General features: G+C 37.8%; 1 protein-coding gene across 2 annotated transcripts; it reads left to right on the plus strand.

Annotated features, from left to right (window-relative positions):
* The first annotated feature begins 553 nt into the window (after window positions 1-553).
* On the plus strand, window positions 554-24,718 carry Arl14epl (ARF like GTPase 14 effector protein like). Of its 2 annotated transcripts, none has more exons than XM_076855881.1 (4): window positions 554-579; window positions 19,702-19,819; window positions 21,429-21,568; window positions 24,496-24,718. In XM_076855881.1, the coding sequence occupies exons 2-4, from the start codon at window positions 19,724-19,726 to the stop codon at window positions 24,716-24,718; spliced, it is 459 nt and encodes a 152-aa protein (XP_076711996.1). In that variant the 5' UTR covers window positions 554-579; window positions 19,702-19,723. The 2 variants fall into 2 exon arrangements, with proteins under 2 accessions (XP_076711996.1, XP_076711997.1); XM_076855882.1 differs by lacking the exon at window positions 554-579 and adding an exon at window positions 1,783-1,850.
* Window positions 24,719-26,063: the final 1,345 nt, after the last annotated feature.

Genomic DNA, 26,063 nt, shown 5'->3' on the forward strand with positions numbered 1-26,063 from the left:
CTCTCTGTCCCTGTTGTGTTGTTCCTTCGGGCTTCCTTTGCCTTTCATGCATAGCAGAAGCTTTACATTCCAATTTAAGAGGCCAAGGTGAAGTAGAGGTAGGGGTAGCAGAGTGGGTTAGGTTGTGGAAAACCAACGTACATGCTCAGACTCACAGAAAACTGATCACTAAGTTACTATATTCCCAGTGAAAAAAATGTGTCACTGATCCTTTTTATTGGTGGATATGCACAAGCATGAGCTTGCTAGGTGCTGTGGTGCTCACCCTAAATGACATTAGGATCCTGCCTGGAAGTGATATATTTCTGGTGGGGAAAGCAAAAAATGTAAAGAAGTGCAATTGTCCCTTTTTATCATAGGAGAATATGTTCCATGACCCCTGGTGGATGCCTGAAATCTCCAAAAGTACCAAACCCTATAGGTTACCTGAACACAGGCATTGTGATACCATGACAGTTGACCCGATAACTGAGATGGCTATGCAGCATGGATATACTGGACAGAAGGGTGATTCGTGTCCTGAGCAAGAGGGAAGAGGGAGCACGATGGCCCCAAGATCTTATCACATGCCTCAAAAAGGTATAAGATTTAAAACTTATAAATTGTTTATTTCTGGAATTTCCATTTAATATCTTTAGACTCTGGTTGACCCAGGGTAACTGAAACTGGAAAGAGAAACCTCAGATAAGGGGAAGTTTATCTGTAAACTCTAAACGAGCTTAGAAACATAGAAGCAGGGTGCTTATTCTAAGTGGGCAGGTGATGGGGAAGGTTTCATAGTGATGATTCTAGACGTGCACTGTGAGGACAGTGTACCTGGGTGCTGGAGGTGAGCACATTCTGGCAGTTAGTGTCAGGTTAGTGGACGTGGGCAGTGAACGTGAGGCTGGGAAGGTAGCATTAGGTCATGTCATAGAAGGCCTGAAAAATGCTGGGGATCGCAAAGTACCTCAAAGGTTGTGGTGGAGGAAAGTGGCACAGAGAAATATGAATTTTAAGGAGGATAACTAATGGTAGCAATATGTGAAGATATGAATAGCTGAAGGAAGAGAAACCAGGTTAGGGTTAGAAGTTGGCCTCATAAATATGGAGGGTGTGAAGCAGATGAAAATTCAGTGCACCTGAGAAAACAGCACAATCTGAAAAACACCGTCTATGAATAATTACTTCTAAATAAAGTGGAAATTGGCGCCAGCCATGAAAGAAATCTGAGCGCAAACATATGTGTCTGTGGATCATTAACAAAATGCTGAATCTTCCAAAATTAACTAGCACACCCTGCAAGGCCAAACCTGCAAACTTACTTGGAATTGCAAACCCCAGACAGGCTTTCCATAGAAACAGACTTCATGGGGTACAGAGGAAATGGAGCAGAATGAGGAAGTGTGTGGATAAACCACCCTCCTGTTATGGTGGCAGGGTGAGAACCAGTAGCAATCAACTATGAAGCTGCTGGTATTGATCAATCAAGAGGACTCAGACACCCAGATTCTACCATGTACCCATAGGGAGAATGAGTCACAGGTTGAGACTTATGTCCTGAACAGGGGTTGGTGGGAAATCCTAAATTCAGCCCACCTAACTGCTCACTCTCACCAGCTCATTCACCCCCAGCCCCAGGCCTGCCTTTCCTCCTCCTCCAACAAGAACCTGTTCCAGTAAGAATGGGCTCCTTGCAAAGATCACAGATGATCTGAAAGGACCAGAATGGGCCCTCTTCAAAATAGTGGGGAAAACAAAGAGAAGAACATGTGGAAGAACAAAAATACCATAAAGCAGAAGGGAATATTGAACAAACTTCTCCACGGAATGAAAACATTGAGAAAACATTTCTTCTTTGAAAGCAAGAGGTAAAATCAATAACAGAGATATGATAAAAGGAGAGAGGATTAAAAGTAAGCTGGGCTGGCAGAGGCAGGACCTATCTTTTATCCTTAAATGCTTACATTAGTGGGGGGAAAGGAATGCAAACTAAGGAGCTAAGCCTATATTTTTAAGACAGCGGAACATACCCCAATATATAAAATCTGCTGAAAATTATGAGAAACATAATATGCAGAAAAACAAAACTAAAAGTCCTTTAATGAGAAATCTCTAAGAGAGAAGGCACAAATAAACAATTATGAATAAAAAAGATAACTATAGATACTACAGACTTAGATGACAGCACAATGATAATTCATGCTAATAAGTTTGGACACTTTGGAGAAATATTTAAATTCCTAGAAAAAATGTAATCTACCAAAACTTTCTCACAAAGAAAAAAATTAAATCCTCTACATTCTCAGATGCTTCTGATCAATAAAGTGTATAGATCTTTCTTTTTGCAAATAAATATATTTACACAATAATAATTCACCACAATATCATTCTAGTGGTAATATCATACTGTATTATTTTGTTTGATAAAATGGTAGCTAAATGCTGACTCTCAACAATTCTACAACCTAGCAATTAATACAATATTTGTTCTTGTATTTGCGTGTGTATATCTGTATGAAGATCTTCATCTTTCCTCAGAACAAATTCCACAAAGAGGAATTACTGGGTCAAAGAAGATACCTATTTTAAAGCTTTAGTTATGTAACAAATGGATGTAGTTTTCATTAATGGAGTGACAGAAGGCATTCCTGGAAGAGAGAGTAAGAGGACCAAATCTGGGTATAGCAAGTGAAAAACGTGTCCTGAGAGTGGGGAAGTACTCCATGAAACAATAGGTGTATTGTGATACCAGAAACTCATACCACTAGCCCAATATTGGCATAACAGTAATGGCCAACATAGTAAGACTCATAGTAAATATAACAGTAGTAATGGTAAAATAATTCAATTATTTGATGTAAAACTATTAACTTGCATATCATAATCATATACCACTCACTGTTTAGGTTAGACGTTGTGTGAAATAATTTTAATGATTTTCCAAATGGAACTGCTGGAGGTCCTGACAACACTTACTCCCTCTTCATTGTCTCACTTCATCTGCCAGCCAGCCACTCTAATTTTGTCATTGGGCTGACACTCTTTAGAGTCTATATTATCTCACAGAAGCTCTTGCGGTGTACTTTGGGGTTTAGCATTATCATAGCCAGGACAACCCCTCACATCCCCAATAAACCTTTCTGAACTCTGTAGGCTTCTCCCTACCTTCAGTCATTACTTAGAGCAGCTCCCGCTATGTAGAATGCCTTCTCTGCTCCCTCCCTATCTGGGCTTTTCCTGTGCACTTGGAAGATGCTCTCGGGTAGACCTCCTCTAGGGAGCCTTACTTGGCAAGTCTTCCCAGGGAGAGTCCACCACCAGTCCTAAGCTCTCCACTGGTCCAGCAGTGCCTTGAACACTTGCATTGTACATACTGTACTGTTTTGATTACATATCTCCTAGGAGTAGACCTGAGAGTTCTTTGAAGAAAGAAACCATGTCTTATTGGCCTTTAAATGCTTGCCAAGTGAGTGAATGATTCAGTCACACCAACTGATACCTCCAGAGCTACTGTGATAGCTGAGGTGATCAGCGCCATGCACTTCTGGACCTACACCCGGGTCCCCACTAGGAAAAGAGCAACTCAGTACAGGTTCATAGCAGAATAGTGCTTAACCAACAAAACCCACAGTGAGCCTGCAGTCATAGGATCCAGACAATATGGGGTCTTGTTAGAGAATTGGATAAGCCCAGTGAGAGCTATTCAATAGCTTCTAAAGAAGACTTTTAAAATTTAGGAGATAAAACTAGAATGTTTCTACTGCAGCCCTCTATAGATGCTTGTGGCTCTCAAAGCCAGTTACTTTTTAATTATTTCTCAATAAACACCCCACATCTTATCAAATTTTTAAAAATTATTTGGCCCAGTAGCAATTTTCTTATATCCTCTTCTTTCTTACCTAAGGGTAATATGCAGACAATTCTGTCTTACAATGATTCAACTTATGATTTTTCAACTTTATGATGGTGGGAAAGTGATATGCCATTTTTATTTAAAATATATTTTTGGAATCACTATCACTTCACAGGAATCTCCTTTTTTCACAGCTGCATAGAAAGCTTACTGTAGGTCTTGGATTTTGTTTTTTTCTAGGCTAATGATATGTGACATATTTTCTTGTAATGCTGAATAGCAGCATTCCTGGCCAAGACTTTTAGCCAATTGTGTGATCCCAAGGAGAAAAAAACTATACAATGTACCCTATTATTAAGATACAATGTTCAGCAGGTTAGGTCTAGTTCCTGCATTTTTCTAATTCTAAAGATCAAATCCGGGACCTTTTGCATGCTAGGCAAGTGCTCTACCTCTGAGCAACACCCTCAGCCATATGTGCATTTCTTAACTTACAATTGGTTTATTGGGACATAAGCCTATCATAAGTTGAGGAACCTAAGTGCCGCAGTTTGGCTGGGCACAATTCAGGAGCCACTTGTCAAAAGAAACTAACTTTATTTTTAGAACCACACAAGCCAAACAAAACAGCTCCTCAGGAAAAAACCCTCAAAGCCCAACTGCCACCACCGGCTTCCCACAAGCCACACTCCCCAACCACCAGCCTCCACACCTCCCACAATCCTCTTCCTCTTGAGGCCGATTGGCTGGGTCGCATGGGTGGAGCCAAAAAGTCCCCCAATGAGCAGCTCCGTGGCCTGAAAGGGCAGGGAAACAGCCCAATGAGCTTCACCGCAGAGGAGCCAATCAGCTAGATGTTGCTGGGGCCACTGTGAGCCAATCATCAGCTGGCAGTCTGAAAGTTTGCTGGGGCCCCTTTGGCTGTGGCTCTCAACATCTCCCCCTCTCTGTTTAAACAACAAGCATGTGGCTTAGGGACCGTGCCTGCCTTAGGTTGTCCAATAGTACATGTGGTCCTTACCCGTTATCGGATGAGCTGACCTCAAGGCGTCAGCCTCCTGTCTTAGGTTGGTACCATAGTAATTGGATCTTACCCATCACTGACTACCAGTCCAGTATACAGCCACACCTGTGTAGAGGTCTTCATACCAGCGGGGGGGGGGGGTGAGGTTCTTTGCCTCACCTCTGTTGGCCCCCAAATTTTAGCTGAACGATCATGACAAGCAGAAGGGAGGAAGATACACCAAGCCAGCTGACGGCTCCTTTTGGAAAAATTGTACCACCGATGACACCATCAGCATAAATACCCCAACACTACCAGAAGTCGCTGTACCAACAGATAGTTCACAATGCATACAAGTGAGTTCACAATGCATATAAGTGATACATAGTCCAGGCAAGTTCTGCAAGCAGTTCAGTGATGGCTATTGCAGAAGCTGTAGATTGGTTTTATCTTTGTCTTCATGCACTAGGATGAAGATAGGAATTCTGGCAATAATGGCTAAAGAAAAATTATATAACATTCCAGAAGGCACTAAAAGAAAACAATTTTCTTAACAATTTTCATTGTCTTCACTGAAGATAGGAATTCTGGCAATAATGGCTAAAGAAAAAATTATGTAACATTCCAGAAGGCATTAAAAGAAAACAATTTTCTTAACAATTTACATTGTCTTCACCGGCACTGGGATGAAGATAGGAATTCTGGCAATAATGGCTAAAGAAAAAATTATGTAACATTCCAGAAGGCATTAAAAGAAAACAATTTTCTTAATAATTTACATTGTCTTTAAGAGAATTATTCAATATAATGAAAAGGAAAGGTGAAAGTAAACAAACAGATCTGTTAACCTCCTTTTTTGTTCACATTTTAAAACAATCCTCAACAGCTGTTTACCCAATTTAAATTAAACCATTTAAATCACGTGAATAAAAAAAATTATTTGGATCCATTTTTTCATGAGCGATCATCATATATGACATATGGACATATGTTCATTCAAACACAAAACACAAGTGTGCACACAAAATACATACGACACATAACATAATAGTAAAGGCCTTATAACTTTTTACAGGTGAAATCTCCATTGCAATGTTTAAAAACTCTATAGTCAAAAAATAGAACTGATCAGCAAAACATTAACCTAGGTCTGTATGAGCTCAAAAAAACAAAATATGGGAAAGGGCAATAATAAAATAGATATTGAAAAAAGCATTCTGGTTCTGTCGCAGATGTAAGAATAACCAAACTGGAGTTCTGGATATCACATCTTCTTTTTGGTCTGTAGAAATCGCTTTAGTTAATCTGTCTGGAATCCAAATCAGCTGCTGTTCTCCCTGTGGAAACACACAAACAGACCCCCGACTCCAGACAATTACTGGGTCAGGACCTTTCCATTGTCCTGTTAGAATATCCTTCCAAAGTACCTTGGGCTTATGTACATTTTTTGGACACATATGCCCTTCCGCAGCACTAAGCCCTGATGAATCCAAATTTAAAAAGTTTAGAGTAAAAAGGGTTATTTTAAGTTTATCTTTGGGGAATATATACCCCTTCCCAATTCCTTCTTTTTGCTTTAATAAGTACATTTTAATAGTTTGATGAGCTCTTTCAACTATGCCTTGTCCCTGTGGATTGTATGGGATTCCTGTTATATGAGTAATGCCAAATGATGAGCAAAATTGTTTAAAAGAGGTAGAAGTATAACCAGGGGCATTATCTGTTTTTAACTGTTTTGGAACGCCCACAGTGGCAAAATTTTGTAAGCAATGAGCTATAACATCTTTAGTTTTTTCTCCGGCATGAAGGGAGCCCATCAAAAATCCAGAAGAAGTATCAACTGTAACATGCAAATATTTTAATTTTCCAAATTCTGGCAAGTGTGTGACGTCCATCTGCCAAATATGGTTAGGTATCAGTCCTCTAGGATTGACTCCAAGATTAACTTGTGGTAAAAAGGTCACACAATTTTGACATTGTTTTATTATTTGTCTAGCTTGTTCCTTAGTTATTTTAAAATGCTTTTGTAAAGTATTAGCATTGACATGGAACTTTTTATGAAAATTTGTAGCTTCTTCTAGTGTAGAGAAAATATGTATGTCATGTGTAGTTTTATCTGCTAAATCATTGCCCAAACTAAGGGCTCCAGGCAATCCTGTATGTGCCCTGATATGTCCTATAAAGAATGGATCTTTTCTGTCCCAGATTAGACTTTGTATAGTGGAAAGCAAAGAGAAAACAGTAGAGGAAGGGGAAATCCTACCAGCATCTTCAAGGGATACTACAGCATTAACTATATACTATCGGAAAATAAATTAAATACAGAATCTTTAAACATCACAAAAGCTTGTAATACTGCATTAAGCTCTATCTTTTGAGCTGATTGTTTGGGTACTAAAAATGTAAAAGTTTGATCAGGTGTAACTATTGCTGCTGTACCATTATTTGATCCATCAGTGAATATATTTGGAGCATTCCCGATAGGTGTTTTTCTTGTCATTTTTGGAAAAATTACAGGATGTGATGACCAAAAAGACAATAAAGGATTAGATGGTAAGTGGTTATCAAATGAAACATTAGATTTGCACATGATTATTGCCCAAGTATTTAACTCATTAGCTAACTCATCAATTTGATCCATAGTATATGGAGTAATAATTTTATTGGGAGAAATTCCAAACACTCCCTTTGCTGCTTTTATTCCTTTGAGTATTAATTGTCCTACAGCCTCAGGATACCTAGTAAGAATAGTGTTAGGAGAATAAGATAAATGTATCCATAATAATGGATCTTCTTGCCAAAATACTCCTGTAGGAATATTTTTTGTTGGTAGTACAATAAATAATAAAGGCAAACTTATATCAATTCTATCCAAATGCATATTTTCCATATATGTTTCAATGATTTTTAATGCCTTTTTTGCTTCAGGCATTAACATTCGGGGTGAATTTGGATCTGATGGACCTTTTAGGATATCAAATAAAGGTCCCAACTCTCCTGTTGGTATACCTAGATAAGGCCTTATCCAATTTATGTCTCCTAATAACTTTTGAAAGTCATTAAGTGATTTGAGTTGATCTACTCATATTTGAATTTGTGGTGGACGGACCATGGTTGAGGATAATAGAACTCCTAAATAATTAATTGGAAAATTTAATTGTACTTTATCTATTGCTATCTCTAGATTATAATTTTTTAATAAGTTTGTAAGTGTGGCATAACATTCTAGCAATGTGTTTTTAGCTTTATGTGCTAATAGTACATCATCCATACAGTGAAATATTTGTAGTTCAGGATTTTGATTTCTAAGTGACTGGATTGCTTTGTTAACATAAATTTGACACATAGTTGGGCTGTTAGCCATCCCTTGAGGGAGTACTTTCCATTCATATCTCTGATCAGGACCTTCATGATTCAGTGCAGGGATAGTAAATGCAAAACGTGGACTATCCTCAGGATGAATTGGAATTGAAAAAAAACAATCTTTAATATCTATAACTAAAACATACCAAGTTTTTGGCAAAGCAGACAATTGAGGAATCCCCGATTGAGCAGGTCCCATAATAACCATCTCATTATTAATGGGTCTTAAATCTTGCAATAATCTCCATTTACCAGATTTCTTTTTGATGACAAAAATGGGAGTATTATGGGGAGATACAGAAGGTTGTATATGTCCTTCCTCTAATTGTTGTTTGACCAGATCATGGGCTGCTTGTATCTTTTCTTTAGTCAGGGGCCACTGAGGAACCCATACTGGTCTTTCTGATTTCCAAGTAATTTTTATTGTCTCAGTGGCCCTTTCTGAAAATCCAACCCATGTCTGTCTGTTCCTTGATCTATTTGTATTGGTGCTGCTATACCTTGTTTTTGTTTTTCTAATATTTTTCCTTTCCTAAAACCTTGTCTAGTCATAATAGTGGGTACATTTTGGTTGATGTTATTTGTTAATGTCAAACCTAATTGATCTAGGACATCTCGTCCCCATAAATTTATAGGAAGATGATCCAATACATATGGCTGTATAGTTCCTTCACATCCTTCAGGATCCTTCCAATCTAATACCATTGCACTTCTATGGGGATTAGTCGCCACTCCTAGGCCTCGAAGCGTTTGAGTGGCTTGTTGTAATGGCCAATGTTTTGGCCATTCTTGACAAGAGATGATGCTAAGGTCTGCACCTGTATCCAGTAGCCCATTGAATTCATGTCCTTGAATATTTAATTTTAGCATGGGGCGAGAATCTAAATTTAAAGACAGCATAGCCCAATCTACACCTATGGAGCCTAATCCCTTGGAACCTCTTTCTACAGCACGACTGGAAAATTTATCATGTAGGCTTGGTATTATTAGTAACTGTGCTGTTCTATCTCCTGGTGAAATTACAGATATACCGTTTGGAGAACTGGCTATAATTTTTATTTCACCTTCATAATCGGGATCAATTACCCCAGGACTTATCATAAGTCCTGTTAGAGTAGAAGAGCTGCGTCCCAATAATTAGCCTACTGTTCCTTTGGGAAGAGGTCCTTTTACCCCTGTGGGAATGATTTGAACTCCCATCTCTGGAGTTAGTACTGATCTGGCGGAGGCGCAGATGTCCAACCCTGCGCTCCCTCTGGTTTGTCTGATGAGGGATCTAATGGACAATGTGTTCTGGGCACTACTCTGATGGGGTTGCTGGGATCCTCCAGTGCTCTGTATATTTGTGGTTTTGGGCCCTTGAGCATTGGGCCCCCTTGTCCATTTTTTGGCAATGGAGCCCAATGCCTTTCTCCACAATATCGTGGATAAACACTTGGTCCTTGTTCGTTTCTTGATAATGGAGTACCCTCTATGATGGTTTGAGAATGGCATTCATTAGCCCAATGTCTCCCTCTGCGGCATCGTGGGCAAATACCCGGTATTCTACTCCTTTGATACCTAGTTTTGTTAAACCCTCCTCCTATGGGGCAATTCCTTTTAAAATGTCCTGTTTGTTCACAATTGTAGCATGTTCTTGGCTTGGCATCTAAAGCCTGTTTTACTGCAGCTGCCACAATTTGCCCTAGTTCATTAATGTCTCTGGCATCTAAAGCCTGTTTTACTGCAGTTGCCATGACTTGCTCTTGTTCATTGATGTCTCTACATAATTTAATATATGTGTTTAAATCTTCATGTTTCCATGGTCTAATGATATCTCTGCACCAACAATTCGCTTGCTCATAAGCCAGTTGTTTTAGTAATGGCATTGCTTGTTCTATATTCCCAAAAACTCTGGTAGCTGTTTGAATAAGCCTATCTACAAATTCAGCGTAAGATTCATTAGCTCCTTGTATTATCTTAGATAATTGGCCTTGTAAACCTCCATGTCCTTGTAAAGTCTTCCATGCCTTAACTGCATCTACAGCAATTTGTGAATATATACCAGGATCATATGCAATTTGTTGCTGCTGATCCTCATAAGGTCCCTTTCCTAACAACATATCTAGATTTCTCTGAGAATAACCAGCTGCTGCATTTCGCCTAGCCGTCTCCTTGCAAAATTCCTCATTGGCAACCTTCCATAACAGGTTTTGTCCTCCATTTAGCACAGCTTTACACATATTAGCCCAATCTGCTTGGCTGTGGCTCTCAACACCTAAGTACAGTAAATATACCTTTATACTCTGCATTTTTTATTTAAAATATATTTTTGAAATCACTATCACTTCATAGGTATCTCCTTTTTTCACAGCTGCATAGTACTCCTTATTTCTTATACATGTGTGGATTTACCATAGGTATTTAACCACTCTCCTATGTATGGGCATTCTAGAATTTTGCAATTGCAAACAATACTACAATGAATAAGTTTATAAGTTGGGTTACTTAAAGTACAGTGTATATTACAAATTAATATGCAGATAACTATGAACTGATAAAATAATACAATTCATAAGCAAAAGATTTTTGCTTTCAGAATTAATAGATAAACAGGAGTTTTTAGCATGTGAATCCTTTATTTGAAAAAGCAACCAATTTTATATTAAATTCAACTTATTCTCTAACAAACCTGATAATGTCTACAGAGAAAAAATATATAGTTTCTCTATAAGTCATGTCAAAGGTGCAATAAATTCAAGACTAGAAAATTTAATGAGGCATTATTATTTCTGGAGAATACCATTTTATCTTTTAAAATGAAATTATAATCTTTAATAGCACTATAAAGTTCTTCAGAAGATTCACCAGTTAAATCAATAGTTCAAAACTATAAGGTTATGCTTAAGAAGTTTGTAAATGACATGGGATAATTATTTTGTATGACATTTAAGTTGAAAAATAATAGAAAGTTACAACTTTGAATACTGTGATGTACCATTATTGCTTAGCATCTTCATTATGATAATTTAAAATATATTTCTAAATTCATTTGAGTCAATGCAATTGAACAAATGAAATTGGTCTTCTAAGGAGAAAGGTACATGTTAGATTTAGAGGTAGTCCTTATGAACCTCAATATGTTCATTTTGTTTTTAATTTTTTATTTTGTTCTATTTAGTAATACCTAACAGTTGAATGCATTTTGACACATTGTATACAAATGGAGCACAACTTCTCATTCCTCTGGCTGTACAAGATGCAGGGTCACACAAGTAGTGTAATCATACATGAGTAATGTATGTACTATATTATTCATGTAATAATACATGTAATAATGTCTCATTCTACTGTCCTTCCCCTCTCCGCAGCCCCACCCCTCCCTTCACTCCCCTCTGCACAATCCAGTTCCTTAATTCATCCTTACCTACCCCCATACTATGGCTCAGCATCCGTTGATCATAGAAAATATGCAAATGCCATAGTTTCATTCTTCTTCATGGCTGATGAAAATTTCATTGTGTATATGTACCACATTTTCTTTATCCATTTATCTGTTGGAGGACATCCTAGGTTGGTTCCCTAGTTTAGCTATTGTGGCACCTTCATTTTTTAAAAATATTTTTTTAGTTGTAGATGGACACACAATACCTTTATTTTATTTTTATGTGGTACTGAGGATCGAACCCAGTGCCCTCCACATGCGAGGCAAGCACTCCACCACTGAGCTGCAACCCCAGCCTGGCACCTTCATTTTTAAGAAGGTTTTTAATGGTACTTTTCTTGGTTGGTTGCCATTTTTACCCTCTAGCAGATTTTCCTCCACCTAGTTTTAAAAGCTTTTGCACTGGGCCCCTGCTGTTCCATCTTTCTCAGTGTTATAGCATCTTGTGGAGTCAGGTGGGTGAAGAGTAACTTCTGCTGACGATGTAAGAACAAAGCCAAAACTTGACCAATGAATATGTTTTTGTAGAGTGTGATTATGGAAAAGTCTGGTAGGATTTTTACCTGCTTGGAATTTTATTAATGCTTTATTTGCAAGAAGGAACACACTTTCGATTATTTAAAATGTACCCCAAAATATAGAAGTGCCTTAATAAATGTCAAGTTCAAGTAAAAGATATTGCCTCTTTGGAAACACCTTAACATTTTGCATCATTGCCAGACAGATTGCAAACTCCTTTCACTGATGATTTTGTTTCTCTTTCTTTTTCCTTGCAGCAAAAGTAATTAGGAATGCAATGGTGGTTTTTACCCTATAATTCACAAATGAACAGGGCTGGTATTAACCTGACAGCAAAGTGGTTTTAATGACTCACAACACAATATCTGAATCCTGGTGGCAGAGGACAATGTTTTGAGGGTTGTAATTTAGAGATTAATACATTTCTTAGACACAGCTTATAAACATGGTTTAGTTTTCTCTTGGGACCACAGTTTTTTTCCTGACATGATTTTTAGCTGATTTATGTATATAGTGTGCTATTTATACTGAAATATAAAACTAGTCCAGGGGCAATTTGGTGTTAATATTAAACATTTGAAGTTCAGAGGTGAGATTGAGCCATATGGCCAAAACTTAGGTCTAAATTAGTTGCTTATTTCGAATGGAAGATGGGAGAGAAAACAGCTATCATTAACTGATTCCAAAGCGTTCTAGAATTGACTCCTGGTGGAAGAACGAGTTAATGCTCACACCCACCCCTCCCCCACCATGATTATGAAGTATTAAATTGTAGAAGCACCTTGGAGGCCCTATGGTTTTTCCCTTGAGGGTTCTATGGTTTCCCAGCAAAACAAAGAAAATAAAGCAACGCAGTTTCTCTTTCTTTGCAGTATTCCTTCCTTCTTTTCATCCAACTTAAAGGTATGTGCACTTTCTCTTTACCACTCCACTGCTTTGGCTTTACCAGGTGACTCTTTCTAAGGAGCAGGGAGCAGTAGAAATGTGACTGTCAATTGAAAGTCACTTCTTCACAAATGATGCATTTTAAACCTGGAGCCCTCTGAGGTTGATGGAGAAAGAAGAGGTAAAACAAGCCACCCAATGCTGACCTTGCATATATATTGTTAGATTAATGTGTTGTGGTTAAGAACGGAAGATGACTAGGGTTCCTTTATTGGAATGATATAAAGATGAAAACTAAGAAATGAGCGTGGGAGCACGGTAGGGATCTAGGAGAAAGAACCTTCCACACTTGAGTATCTCAAATACTTTTCAAGGACATCTACCAGGATAATGCCAAAAATGGCCTAATCCTCTGGTGTCATGAGAGAGTCTTCCTCTCCTCCATCTGCATTGGGTGGGGCAGGGTAAACAGGTCTCTTTTGTTCATAATCCTTAAAATTGTAAAGAAGAATTTATGATTCATAATATGCATGATTCAAGCCATTCATATTATGAATAAGGCGTAGTTTGGTCCTGAACTATAGAAACTGACCTATAACTGACCCAGAAAGACCCTTAAAAAGGTACCAGATTTGAAGTGATACCAGCTTGCTGCAATCAAATCATTAGCAATAGAAACTATGTGGTACTATTGTGTTCTTCAGGTTATCAATTTCTCTGCTAAGAGTACTTTCAAATTATTTAAAATAAACCATTTATGTTTTTACATTATTTTACATTGAGCCACAGATGTGTTTGTGTGTGTGTGAGAGAGAGAGAGAGAGAGAGAGAGTGTAGTATGTAGGGTACAGGAAAACACAGCTATAACGGTGTTTCTAGGAATCTATGGCTATTGTAAACAGTTGTTTCTAAAGCATTAAACTTATTCATCCTACAACACTCTTGAAAGATTAGATCAAAATTACTTTTAATTTTTGTGGACAAATGGCAATGGAGAGTTTTTTCTTTTAGAGGTTATTGAGCAATCTTTGGCTTAGAAAACAGCTGATGCAGCTGGGAGGGAGAAGCAAGGACTTAATTGGCTACCTGCACAGTGTTGTGTCTCTACCAAATACACCCCAGTGGGATTTGACTCGGCTGTCAATTATCTCAGTGACCCATCATTTTCAGCAACTACAGGAACTAAGGGTAGAGACAGAATGAGATTAAAATAGCTTGATACTTTTGTCTGCTATGAATGTCTGTGTATCTTGTTTCTAAATAGTTTTCCAGAGATGTTTTACACATAGTGTCTCTGAATAAATGGCTTTGTCTGCTCCTGAATAAAAATAGAGGCCAATTTTTGGGCCAGAGATTAAGCTGGATACCTTTCTTGTTTTGGTAATTTGGTAGTGTTCTTAGGGGTCATGATGGAGGGCTACTCATTTCATCCTACTCAAGACACAATCAGTTTACATAAAATCAACTGTACATGCCAGGGTGCCCTAAAGATGAGTGTAAGTGATTAAAGTGTGAGTTAGGTTGCCTGGTGTTCCCTTGATGGTCTGTGCCTCACAGTGAGTGTTGGGATAGAAATGATCTGGTCTGCTTTCCTCTGGTCTTGTTCCTGAATCTTACACAAAGAGTACAAGTTGCCAGGCTGTGTAATTCTGAGGCTTAAAGGTAAATATCATCTTTCCATCATAGATAATTTAGTCATCATTGGCTCCTATGCATAAGCCAACTACTTTATCTCATGCTCAACCTAAGAAACAACAATCTATTCCATCCCTGAAGAAATGTCTGGCTGTGGAGAGCTATTTCAAAAGCATGGCACTTTTTAGAAGGAATTTTAGAGAGTCATGTAAGTATTTATGACTGCCATGGACCTAATTGTGCCTTGCCCTTAATCTACAGGATGGCAACCTTACTCCAATGTGACTAGTTTTGGAGATAAGGCCTTTAGGAAATAAAGAAATCATAGGGCATGGACTGAGGATGTAGCTCAATGGTAGAGTACTTGCTGAGCATGTTGAGGTGCTGGGTTCAATTCTCAGCACCACATTTTAATACATAAAATAAATGTTCATCAACAATTAGAAAATATTTAAAAAAGAAGTTATAGGGTAGATAGGTAGATAATCCTACCTAATCTGGTAGGATTAATGAATGACCTTATAGGAAGCACAGGCAAAGCTCCTACCCATCACTATCTCTCCATACACCAATTAAAGGCCATGAATGGACTTAGAATGAAGGTGGAAGAGAGCTCTTACCAAAATCAAATAAGTCAGTCCCTTGCTCTGGAACTTCCCAACTTCCAGAGCTGTCTGTGTTTAAGCTACCCAATTTATAGTTTTCTGTTAAAGCTGCCCAAGGTGACTGTAAAAGTGACTTTCTTTTATTTGGACTTCAGAACCCAACCCTGAAGTCAGATGTGGTTCATGTGGCTGAGATGCAAACCTTTGTCCAGCATTTCCTCCTAGCTGTGTGCTGCTGCAGAAGAGGGGAAGGGAGTAACTAGAGGTGTCCGCAGTGCCTCCTCCCCAGTCCCTTCCCATGCTTCTTTTTGAAAAGGTTCTGTGTGGCTGACATCAATTATAATTGCTCCTCAGCAACATCATATGTAGAGATGGTGATCATTATCAAACCTTGAATCAGTGTAATATTCTGAAAACACCATAGTATTTGGGGTCAGACAAGTCTATATGACAAACTCATGTACCCTACTAGTGACTATGTGACCTAAATAATCTTTTGGGGTCTCAATTTCTCATGTATTAAATAGGAAAAATAATATATACTACTTATTTCACAGATTGTTGTGGAAATTCAGTGAAGGAATATATGTAGGAAGTTCAATAAAGTGCTTGAAATGTAGCATGTACCATAAGCATAATATCACATGATATTGAACACTGGCTATGTACTAACTTTGGGCTTGCTGGGGATAGAGAAGGGTGTAAGAAAGCTAAAGACCTACTGGAAGCAGGAACTTGCATATAAAAAGGGAACTGACTGTAGATCAAGCTGAATGTAACAACCAACATGTCTCCAGAGCTACTCAGGTTCCTACTCATGGTGGAGAAAGGGGCTTGTGTCCAAATGTAGACTGAGGAACTCTTTCCTTAGGAACTCTTTCCTTTAGCTTGCTTGCTTTCTTTTCTCCTCCTCCTCCTCCTCTTCCTCCTCCTCTTTATTCTTTTGTTAATTCCAGGGATTGAACCCAGCAGTGCTTAACCACTGAGTCATGTCCCCAGTCCTAGTTTGTATTTATTTAGAGACAGGGTCTCACTAAGCTGCTTAGGGCCTAAGTTGTTGAGGCTGGCTTTGAACTTCTGATCCTTCTGTCTCAGCCTCCCAATATGCTAGGATTATAGTGATGCACCATCAGGCTTGGCCAGGAAGATTGTCTTTTTGTGAAGAAAAATGAAAGCTAACCTACTCAATGTATTTAGTGAAGCAGATGATTTCCATTCTGGCTACGTGTTCTCTTTCCCCACACGGATACCTGATTGCTTTATTTTAGGACCACTCTTAGACTAGCTCCTCTAGGAGTCTGTGTGCTAGGAGTTAGGAATGGGCCACTTGGGGGAGCCTCCTTTCTTTGTGTTGGACCTTATTTTTTATCATTTAAAAGCAATCTGACAAAATGTTAAGGAAAAATTGAGAGTTTGTCAAACTGATTTCACATTCCTCGCATCCCTATCAAATGCAGTAACTCAGGATATGCTACATGGCCTCCAGCCATGTACTTGAAGATGAGCATCTTCCACAGCCTGAATGACCCTGAGCTGGGAAATGTCATTTTCATCACCAAGAGCAGTGGAGATGATGGCAGTCGATTACACTGCCCCTTGGCAGGGACTCTTAATCTTCTTTTTGTATTGTGGACTCCTTAGGTTAACAGTGACATCTATGGATTATTTCCCAGAATGATATTTTTAATGATATAATATAAAGTCTGTAAGATTACAAAGGAAACTAATTAGCTTAAAATATACTTATCAAAATGTTATGATAATAACATGCACTTAATTAATAGCCAAACAGTAAAATCTAATATCAAGTCTAAGAACTATAATAATTTTAAATAAGTAATAAACATTAATGAAAATTTGCATATACACAACAACTCTAATTGACTAATAAAATCTATGGTTTCTTACTCAACAAGGTCACAGATACTGCTGACACTACTGAGGCATGTTGGTTATATTATCATAAAAGGAAATGCCAGAATTTCACTTACAGATTAATGAAAACAAATATGTATTTTTTTACTTATCTAAGTTCAAGGACCCCCTGTATTGTCCAGTTAGAAATCTCTGTTTTAGGAATACTAAACAAGGGAAAAGAGAGAATTCTGAACCTTTTAATTACTTTTCCTAAGACCAATATTTTGGGCTCACAAAAAAATCCAATTACATTTCAGTACCTGGTGAAACTATTTTATAATTTTTTTGCATTATTTGAAATGCAAAGTAGCAAATTTTCTCCTCATATCTTTTTGGAAACCTACATTTTACAAAGGACTTAAAGTGCCTTGGGCAGAGGGTTTGCATAAGATACTCATTTCATGAAGTGCAGTTAAATCCCAGACCATTTCAGGAAAAGTTCTTGCTTACAAAGATGCTCATTATCTTTCCAATGAGGAGAAAAATTGTTACGTGAAGAAACTAGAAGGTTTGGGACCCCTTTCTGGATATGTTCTTGAAAAGTTCCATAAGGAGTCTAAAAGAGAGATTCATGGATAAGCAATGGCCTCTTAGGAGGCAGAGGGCCAAAGTTTGAAGTTGAAAGATTCAGATAAGTAAGAGGTAGAGAGATGCTAATGGGTGCAGTGAAGTCAGGTGGCTGTTAGCCCAAGCATAAGTATGTGCAGTGATGAGCTCAGGCAGGGAGGGTATAGAACACTTTGATAGACATTGGCTAATATACACCAGTGATGGTGGGATATTATTGGCAAAGAGGAATCATTGCAGTCTTTTAATAGGAAGACAAATTTCTGTTTCAGGAGTGTTAACATGACCAGAATGTATTTGATGAATTAGGGGCAGGAAGAAAGTGTGGACAATAGTTTTAGGATCAAATGGCAAGACTGGGTAGATAAAATTATACTTACTTTCCCTATCCTAATGTTTCCCATAACTACCTAAAGATGGAATTTCCTGGAGAGCCTATAATGATACAGATTACCCCTGAAAATGATAGCCCAAGTAAGTCTGGGATTCATCAAGGAAATTATGATTTTTAAAACAGCTTCATATGATTTTATCTTCTAACAGTTTGAAAAATACTTAACAGGAATGTTTGATCAGATCTGAAAACTTGCATGTGGTAGTGTCAAAGTAAAAATTACTCTGGACAAAGTATAATTTTTAAATAGGCAAGGAAGACTATTCGAAGCTGTCATAATAAAGGACTGAGACCAGAACTCAGTATGAACTTAACGCCACTAAACAAAGGGTGGTGGGTTCTCAAGGGCTGAGATCAGCTACTGGAAAAGAAACGGAAGATAGAAAGGGGTTTATTGGACAATGGGATGCATCAAGTACATTGTATTATTTTGCAAATGTCTTTGTGACAACGTTACTTGTGTTTGCTAATTAGTACCTAGTCAAAATTAGACTCCCATCCTCTGATGGAGACAGAGGAGAAAGGGGCACTATCTTCCTTGATTCAATTTCAAAGGGATAGTTTCCAGGTACTTGAGAAAGACAGACACGGGTTATAAAATGACAGAAAATGGGAGAAGATTTACAATCCAAAAGGAAAAAGAAAGAGTTCATAATTGCACATTTTCTTAAGTAAATGCTTCTAAAGAAAAGGGAGGTCAAAGTTCTATTATCAGGAAGAAATCTGTCTAAAATTTAGTGAAGCTGAGGTCACCTTAGTCAAGGGTAATGTAATGCCACTATTACTACTGCTGCTGCTGCTACTATTATCATCAGGGTAGACTACTCAATAGAGACTGGAAAGGAAGAACCAGTGTTAGGACTATCAGAAAAGAAATATCAACATTCCTTCCTAACCTAATGTTGGGAATTAGAAAGTGGGATACAGAGGATACAGACAAAGGTGTTGACCCTTGGCTCAAAGAGAATGAGGTCCAGTGATAGAAATGGAATTTCCAGCTGTCTGGGAGAGATGTGATGCCAAATGACCCATGTCAACATAGTAGAGCATAACTCTTAGGTTCCTTTGGGAGAAATAGCACCTGGTAGTCAGCATGGTAGCTGATGGTAAAAAGGGAGAATGGCAGGGCTTATGGAGACCTCTGGAGCATGGTGTTTCCTGATAGAGCACAGCAGACGAACACTGCACTATGCATTCAGCATCAGCAATGTGTGGGCTATACCTCAGTCACACAGAAGCCACACACACACACACACACACACACACAACACACACACACACCCTGCATATATATTGAATATGGTATGTGTACTGAAGTGTTTTGAAGCAAACTACAGGCATTTTAGCAACTGGGTATTATGAAAACCCCTCACCTCCCATTTAGCCCAAATTACACAGGAAATTTGTCAGAAAACTTGTTGGAGGGGGTCAAGGCTTTTAAAGGTAGCCTGGGAATGATGACTGAAGGAGGTGACAGCTGAAAACCTGGGAGGAGATGAGATTTTCAAAAAGTTACTGGGGATATATGACATTAATGTTTTTGCTTCTTTTCAGTTACTTTTTTTAGTGATCGGAAATGACTGAGAAATCAGATAAAAATAATTCCACTCGAGAGAGACCCACAGATCGAAGTTCTCCAGAGAAAATCTGTCAAATTGGACAGAAGCAATTGGTATGATACATGGATTTTATGATTCCATATTGTTTGGTGAGTTCCAAACTTGGGGATCTCTGAGATGCTGGTGGACTTAGTGCAAAGGTGGGTTCAGTCAGGACTCCACCAGATGGGTCTCTGTGCCAGCCGTTGGACTGGTTTCACCTGACATGTCCTCTTTGCCTCTCATGTTCCTTCATTTTTATTCCAATGTTCTTTGTATGTAATAAAATCTCACCCTCAGAGTAGAATGCTTGAAAAAAAATATACTCAAGTGTTTTAATTGAACAAACCCCTATTTTGGTCTCATTGTGTCATGGTTCTAAACTTTGTATATATTGACTCATCTAATTCTTATCACCAGATACTACTATCGGTCCCATTTTACAAAATGGGAAACTGAGGCTTAGTGAAGTAGGAACTTGCTCAAGGCACACCACAGGCAAGCAGCAGAGCTTGCAAGAGCTAAGCACCTAGTACCTAGAAAGTACTAGGTGTTACCCATTTCGTAGCTGTACCTAAGTGCAGAGCTGTTACATAAGCTCAGATCTGTAAAACAAACCCATATAGACACAACTAAGATGAAAATTTCAAAGAAACGTATTATTTTAGATTGCCTAAACTATTATATTAAATAAATTGTAGGAGAGCCTATGAGACCCTTTACTCATGTTACATTGAAACTGTCCTTTTGTCTCCACGTTTAGTGTTTCCAAGTATATGCCAGCCTACATGTTTGGGATACCCAGATTATTTTCTCCTAAAATCCTTCAAGAGAGCATTCCCTTCCCTCGTGATATGTGTGCTGCATGTTTTTTTTTTTTTTTTTTTAACGTCATCAATATTTGATTGAAGTATTTGATTGCTTTCTTCCCAATTAGGCCTCATTTAATTTCTAATTACAAAAACCCCCCAAAGACTTCCGAAAATTTCCCCTAACACCCTAGAAAATAATTCTAAAGCAAGCTATTTCCATTCAAATCTGGCTTTGACTAAGAGTGGATCCTCCAGGTGGCTGCGCTCTCACGTGAAGGCCTAGTGATGTCCACAGTCCCAGAACAGGCAGTCCTAAAACTCATCCCAGACCGGGAGGGTAGGGCTGAGCATACTGTGGGTCCTCAAAGGTTTGAGACTTTACATGGACATCTTCTGCTCACAGCTGAGGAAAGACCATTGGACCATTATTCCTTTATTCTTATCCATCAGAAAATGCTATTTCTGATATTCATCTTCATCCTATTTGGAAAGGACCACCCGCTCACTATCAGTTCTATAATAAAATTTACATCTCTTTGTATGAATTTCCTGTGGGGCTTGGGAAGGGTCTCATACCTTAGATGAAGCTGACTGTGGTTTCTCATGTAAAAAGAGGTTTTGTGTTTCCCCATGATTCTTTTTTTACATTTTTATTATGTAAGTTTTGTATTATGTATTTATTTGGAAGCAATAGCCTAATTGGAGACTATTTATATCATATTTGAAATGTAATCAGGTCAAACTCTTTGGGTTTTCTACATAAAACAAATATACTTTCATGCCATTATGATTAAAGTTACAGAAAGTTCTTTTGAAAATGCAAAATGAACTATCTAATTCCTACTACTAAAGCATTTTGTTTGTTTCTCAGCAACAAATAGAAAGGCAGCTAAAATGCTTGGCATTTCAAAACCCTGGACCACAGGTAGCAGACTTCAACCCAGAAACAAGGCAGCAGAAGAAGAAAGCCAGGATGTCAAAGATGAATGAATATTTTTCTGTGAAACACAAGTAAGCCCATGACTCATTCTATTTTATGAGTGGGATTATAAAATTTTCAAGGTCTCTCCTGGTATGATGGTGCATTCCTGTAATCCCAGCAACTCTGGAGCCTGAGGCAGGAGAATTACAAGTTCGAGGCTAGCCTCAGCAACTTAGCGAGGCCCTAAGCAGCTTAGTGAGACCCTGTCCAAAAATAAAAATCAAAAAGGGCTGGGGATGTGGCTCAGTGGTAAAGTGTCCTGGATTAAATCTACAGTACCTGACGATGATGATGATGATGATGATGATAGTAAAATAATAATAATAATAATTATTATTATTATATTAATAGAAATAAAACTCTCCATTTCTCCTTGATTTTAATTAGATTGCCTCTTTTATGATTTAAAAATATCTAAATTAAAATAGTACTCCATATTCCTGGAAGTTAGCAAATATAATCTGAAACAAGAAATCAATTAAAAATAAAAAAGCCCTGTACTATAGTAATAGCTTAGTAGGAAATGTGATTAAAAGTAACAAAGATGCATCCTTAGAAGGAGAAATAATATCACTAAGGGAATGAATTTGAAATATTAAATGGGCGCAGTACTTTCATTAAGATTGCTAGTGCATCGGAAGTAGAAACTAGTTGGGTGTGTAGCTCAGCAGTAGAGAGCTTACCTAGTATTAAGGAGGCCCTTGGTTCAATCCTCATTACACACACACACACACACACATATTAAGCAAACCAAAAAGAAAAATTGACAAGTTCAACTGCATTAAAATTAATAACATGGGGCTGGAGTTGTGGTAGAGTGCTTGCCAGTCATGTGTGACTGGTTTGATTCTCAGCACCATATACAAATAAATAAATTAAATAAAGGTCCATTGACAACTAAAAAATACATATATATTTTTAAAAATTAATAACATATACTCATTAAAAGGTGCCCTTAAAACAACAAAAGAAAAATCACAAAGTGGAAAAAGTTATAAGAAATCAGAATCTAAGATATTTAAAGACTCTTAGAAGTAAATAAGATAAAGATAAACATCATAATAGAAAAATAAAGAAAATAGTGAACCAACATTTCACAGAAGATAAAGCTAATATGGATACCGAACCTCATCAGTACCTTCTGGAGAAGGGCCATGTATTCCAGAAAGGCAGAGTTTAGTATGATGATATCAAAGTTGATGAAGCTTTGGGGCATGAATTGAATGTTAAATGGTACAACCACTATTTAAAAACATCTTGGCATTTCCTATGTGTCTTATGATTCTCATTTTCATTCCTTGGTATATATTCTGGCAAAGTCTTATTACGTATAAGGGGAGACATGTTCAAGAAGTTTCATGGCAGCAATGTAACAGCAAAAACAAAGCGTAAATAATTCAAATGACGTTCAGTAGTGGAAAATATAAATGACCTGTGCTATATTCATAGAGCAGGCTACATGTAGCAGTAAAAATATCTGAATAAAGCTGATCTGTACCATCATGGAAGAATCTCACATCATGGAGTAGGATAAAAAGGAAAATTACAGAAGAATATCTTAGTATGCTTGGGGATACATCCATACATTGCTCAACTAAAAGTAAAAAAAGGACATGATCTTTATATCAAGGTGCAGTTCCTGTTGGAGTGGTCATAGAGAAATGTAATGAGTAGTACATAAGGAGGACTTCAAAGGTATAATTATCTATCCATAGAGCATGTGTGTTTTAGACACTTTTATATGTAGGGTAGTTGAGAATTTTATGAGAGATTGTATCATATGGGCAGAAAACCATAAAATAAAACGCTAGGGAGTTTTAAGTTCAGGCAAAGCAAGGAAAGGACAGACACTCTCCGGTGGTTTTAGGACTACCCACTCACTATCAGTTCTATAATAAAATTTGCATCTCTTTGTATGAATTTCCTGTGGGGCTTGGGAAGGGTCTCATACCTTAAATGAAAATCTTCTTCAGATGACTCTGCGGAAGTGTTACATCATGTAGCAAGTACACATGCTTTATTAGGAAAGGGGAACAGGGTAGAGCTATATTACCTCACTGAAGAGGAAGAGGCCAGGTGCTTTGCCAGCTTGGAGACAAAGGGTACACAGGTACATAATTTGACCACACCAACGAAGGGCCAGCCTTTTGAACTTCAACTGCTAATAATGGATCTGAGTCGTAGAGGTGTTTTTGTTATCTAAGGCTTTCCAATAGCTTGGCTGGAATTACATATTTTAAAATGATTTGGATTGGAGGGGATGGCGAAATTCTTATGAAAGTCTCTGCCCCTTGGCCATGTTGCAGTTACTGAGAGAAAGCATGGGAATCTACAGCAGGGTGGGGACTCTGGTCTTTGTGGTACAGAGTACCTCACCTTCACTCAGAACCTATGATGTGGTGTCCTATCATCTCTGTCACCTGCATTCTCCCTTCACACTGGGTAAAAGACATTAGAAAGGAAAGAAGTGGCACCTGTAGAATGTCAGTGGCAGGGTTTTCTTATTTAAATGATTATGATATACTCACTGATAGTTCTCATTTTGAGTCATTAAAAAATGTAATTGCAAAAATATCAGAAAGAAGAGTATAATCTATTCGAGAAAATTCCATCGAGAATAGTTAAATTTTAAAGAAACAATTGTAACATAGGAAGAAGTGTTAGTCAGCTTATTCCTCATAATTCTTTGAGGATTATTATGTTCCCTGGCAATGCTGGGAAAATGAAGAGTTACTCTCCATGACAAGCTGGCTGCACTGGAAATGGTTCAATCACATATTGACTGAAATTCCCATGATGTCACTGCCACCTACTGTTCTGGAGTGTTTCTGGGTCATTTCCAAGGTGCTGTTCACTCAGACTGAAAGGACTGTGTATATGAAGTCACAGCACAATAATTTATTCTTCATGTTGAGGACAATTGTACTGTCATATGAATGTCATTCTTTTCTTACAGAGTTATGAAGAAGTATGACAAAAGTGGCAGGCTAATTTGTAATGACGCTGACCTGTGTGACTGCCTGGAGAAGAACTGCCTGGGCTGCTTCTACCCCTGCCCCAAATGTAACTCCAACAAGTGTGGGCCTGAGTGCCGCTGCAACCGACGGTGGGTTTATGATGCCATTGTCACCGAATCTGGAGAGGTCATCAGCTCGCTGCCATTTAATGTTCCTGACTAGGAGCTGTTGAGCTCTTTTGGACTGATTTGTTTCTTCTTTTAAGTCAACCTTTTTCTTTTGGATAAATGTTGGAGTTTGGGCAAAATGTTGGAAAAACATCCTTAAGACTAGAGTTCTCTCCAGCTGCGGAAGAGTGTTCACTGGGCAATGATTCTATAAGCTTTGATCTTCTCTCATTTTTTAGTTCGGAATGGAAGAATGTGACAGTGGATGGATCACAGTCTCTCCCCAACACCCCCATTTCTACGCTGCCTTTAAATTAAAAATCTCTCCCTCTTTCTTCATATCTGAGAGCACACAGTTTTATAGATTTTCAGAACTCTGTTGCTGAAAGGTTTGTCTTACATAGAACATAGAATCATAAATTCGTCATGTCTAGTTATCCTTGTAATCTTAGGCATCACTAATTCTAAATCAGAATTGCCATTTGGACTAGAAGAAAAACAGCCTCTGTGTCTTTTAACTGTGTACCCTTTTTTTAAAAAATTCAACAATTAAAACTAAATTTGGTAATGCTTGGTAATATTATTACACATTTGCATTTTATTTGTAAAAATTGAAAAATTAGGACTTGAATATTCTAAAAGTGGTGGTTTACATTTTTAATTCCAGAATCAGTATTTCAAGATTTTTTTTTCAGAGAGAGGAAAGTTGAGTTCATATACAAAAAAAAAAAAAAATTTTTTTGTATGTTTCCAAGTAGTTAACTAGGAACGTGATGTAGCCCTTTCAGTTCTAATACATCATAGTATAGGAAGTTGAATTCAACTTTCTTTGAACTCATTTTTTGACTATCTTGTTAATTCTAAGTCAGTGATTCTCATATTTTCTGTGCATCAGAATCACCCAGAGAACTTGTTCCTCTATAGATTTTGTAGCCTCCCACCCAGAGTTTCTGTTTCATTCGGTCTGGGACAGAATTTGCATTTGTAATAGGTCCCACATGATGTTAGTACAGCTGAGATTGGGACCATCCTTTGAGAATCACTTCTCTAAGTTATATTAGATACATGACGAAAGGAAGTATTTATATGTGTAATTCAATAAACTCCTAAAAAAGAAATAAAAGCTTTTGCTTTTGTAATAAGTTTGAAATGTTATAAATAGAGTTTTCAGGATTTAATTTTCCTTTGCAATTAGTTTCAAAAACACTTGTTTCTGCACTATACACATGTGCTAGCGAAGGCTTCTAACAATTCTGAACTTGTTACTTCACAGTATGTTTTAGAACAAAAGTAACAACAATCCTAAAAATCAGAACTTCTGTCTACACAGCAAGAACACTTGTTCTTTGGCATTGTTCTATAAGGAATTTGCTGGGTTGTCCAGATTCAGCTTACTTTTA

This window comes from Callospermophilus lateralis, chromosome 5, assembly GCF_048772815.1.
Source record: "Callospermophilus lateralis isolate mCalLat2 chromosome 5, mCalLat2.hap1, whole genome shotgun sequence".
Lineage (NCBI taxonomy): Eukaryota > Metazoa > Chordata > Mammalia > Rodentia > Sciuridae > Callospermophilus > Callospermophilus lateralis.

Excerpts from the sequence above, each read along its gene's own strand:
- Arl14epl (XM_076855881.1), top strand. The coding sequence starts at position 19,724 with ATGACTGAGAAATCAGATAAAAATAATTCCACTCGAGAGAGACCCACA. Across the intron at positions 19,820-21,428 it reads AAATTGGACAGAAGCAATTG|CAACAAATAGAAAGGCAGCT; the intron begins GTATGATACATG and ends TTTGTTTCTCAG. Across the intron at positions 21,569-24,495 it reads TATTTTTCTGTGAAACACAA|AGTTATGAAGAAGTATGACA; the intron begins GTAAGCCCATGA and ends CTTTTCTTACAG.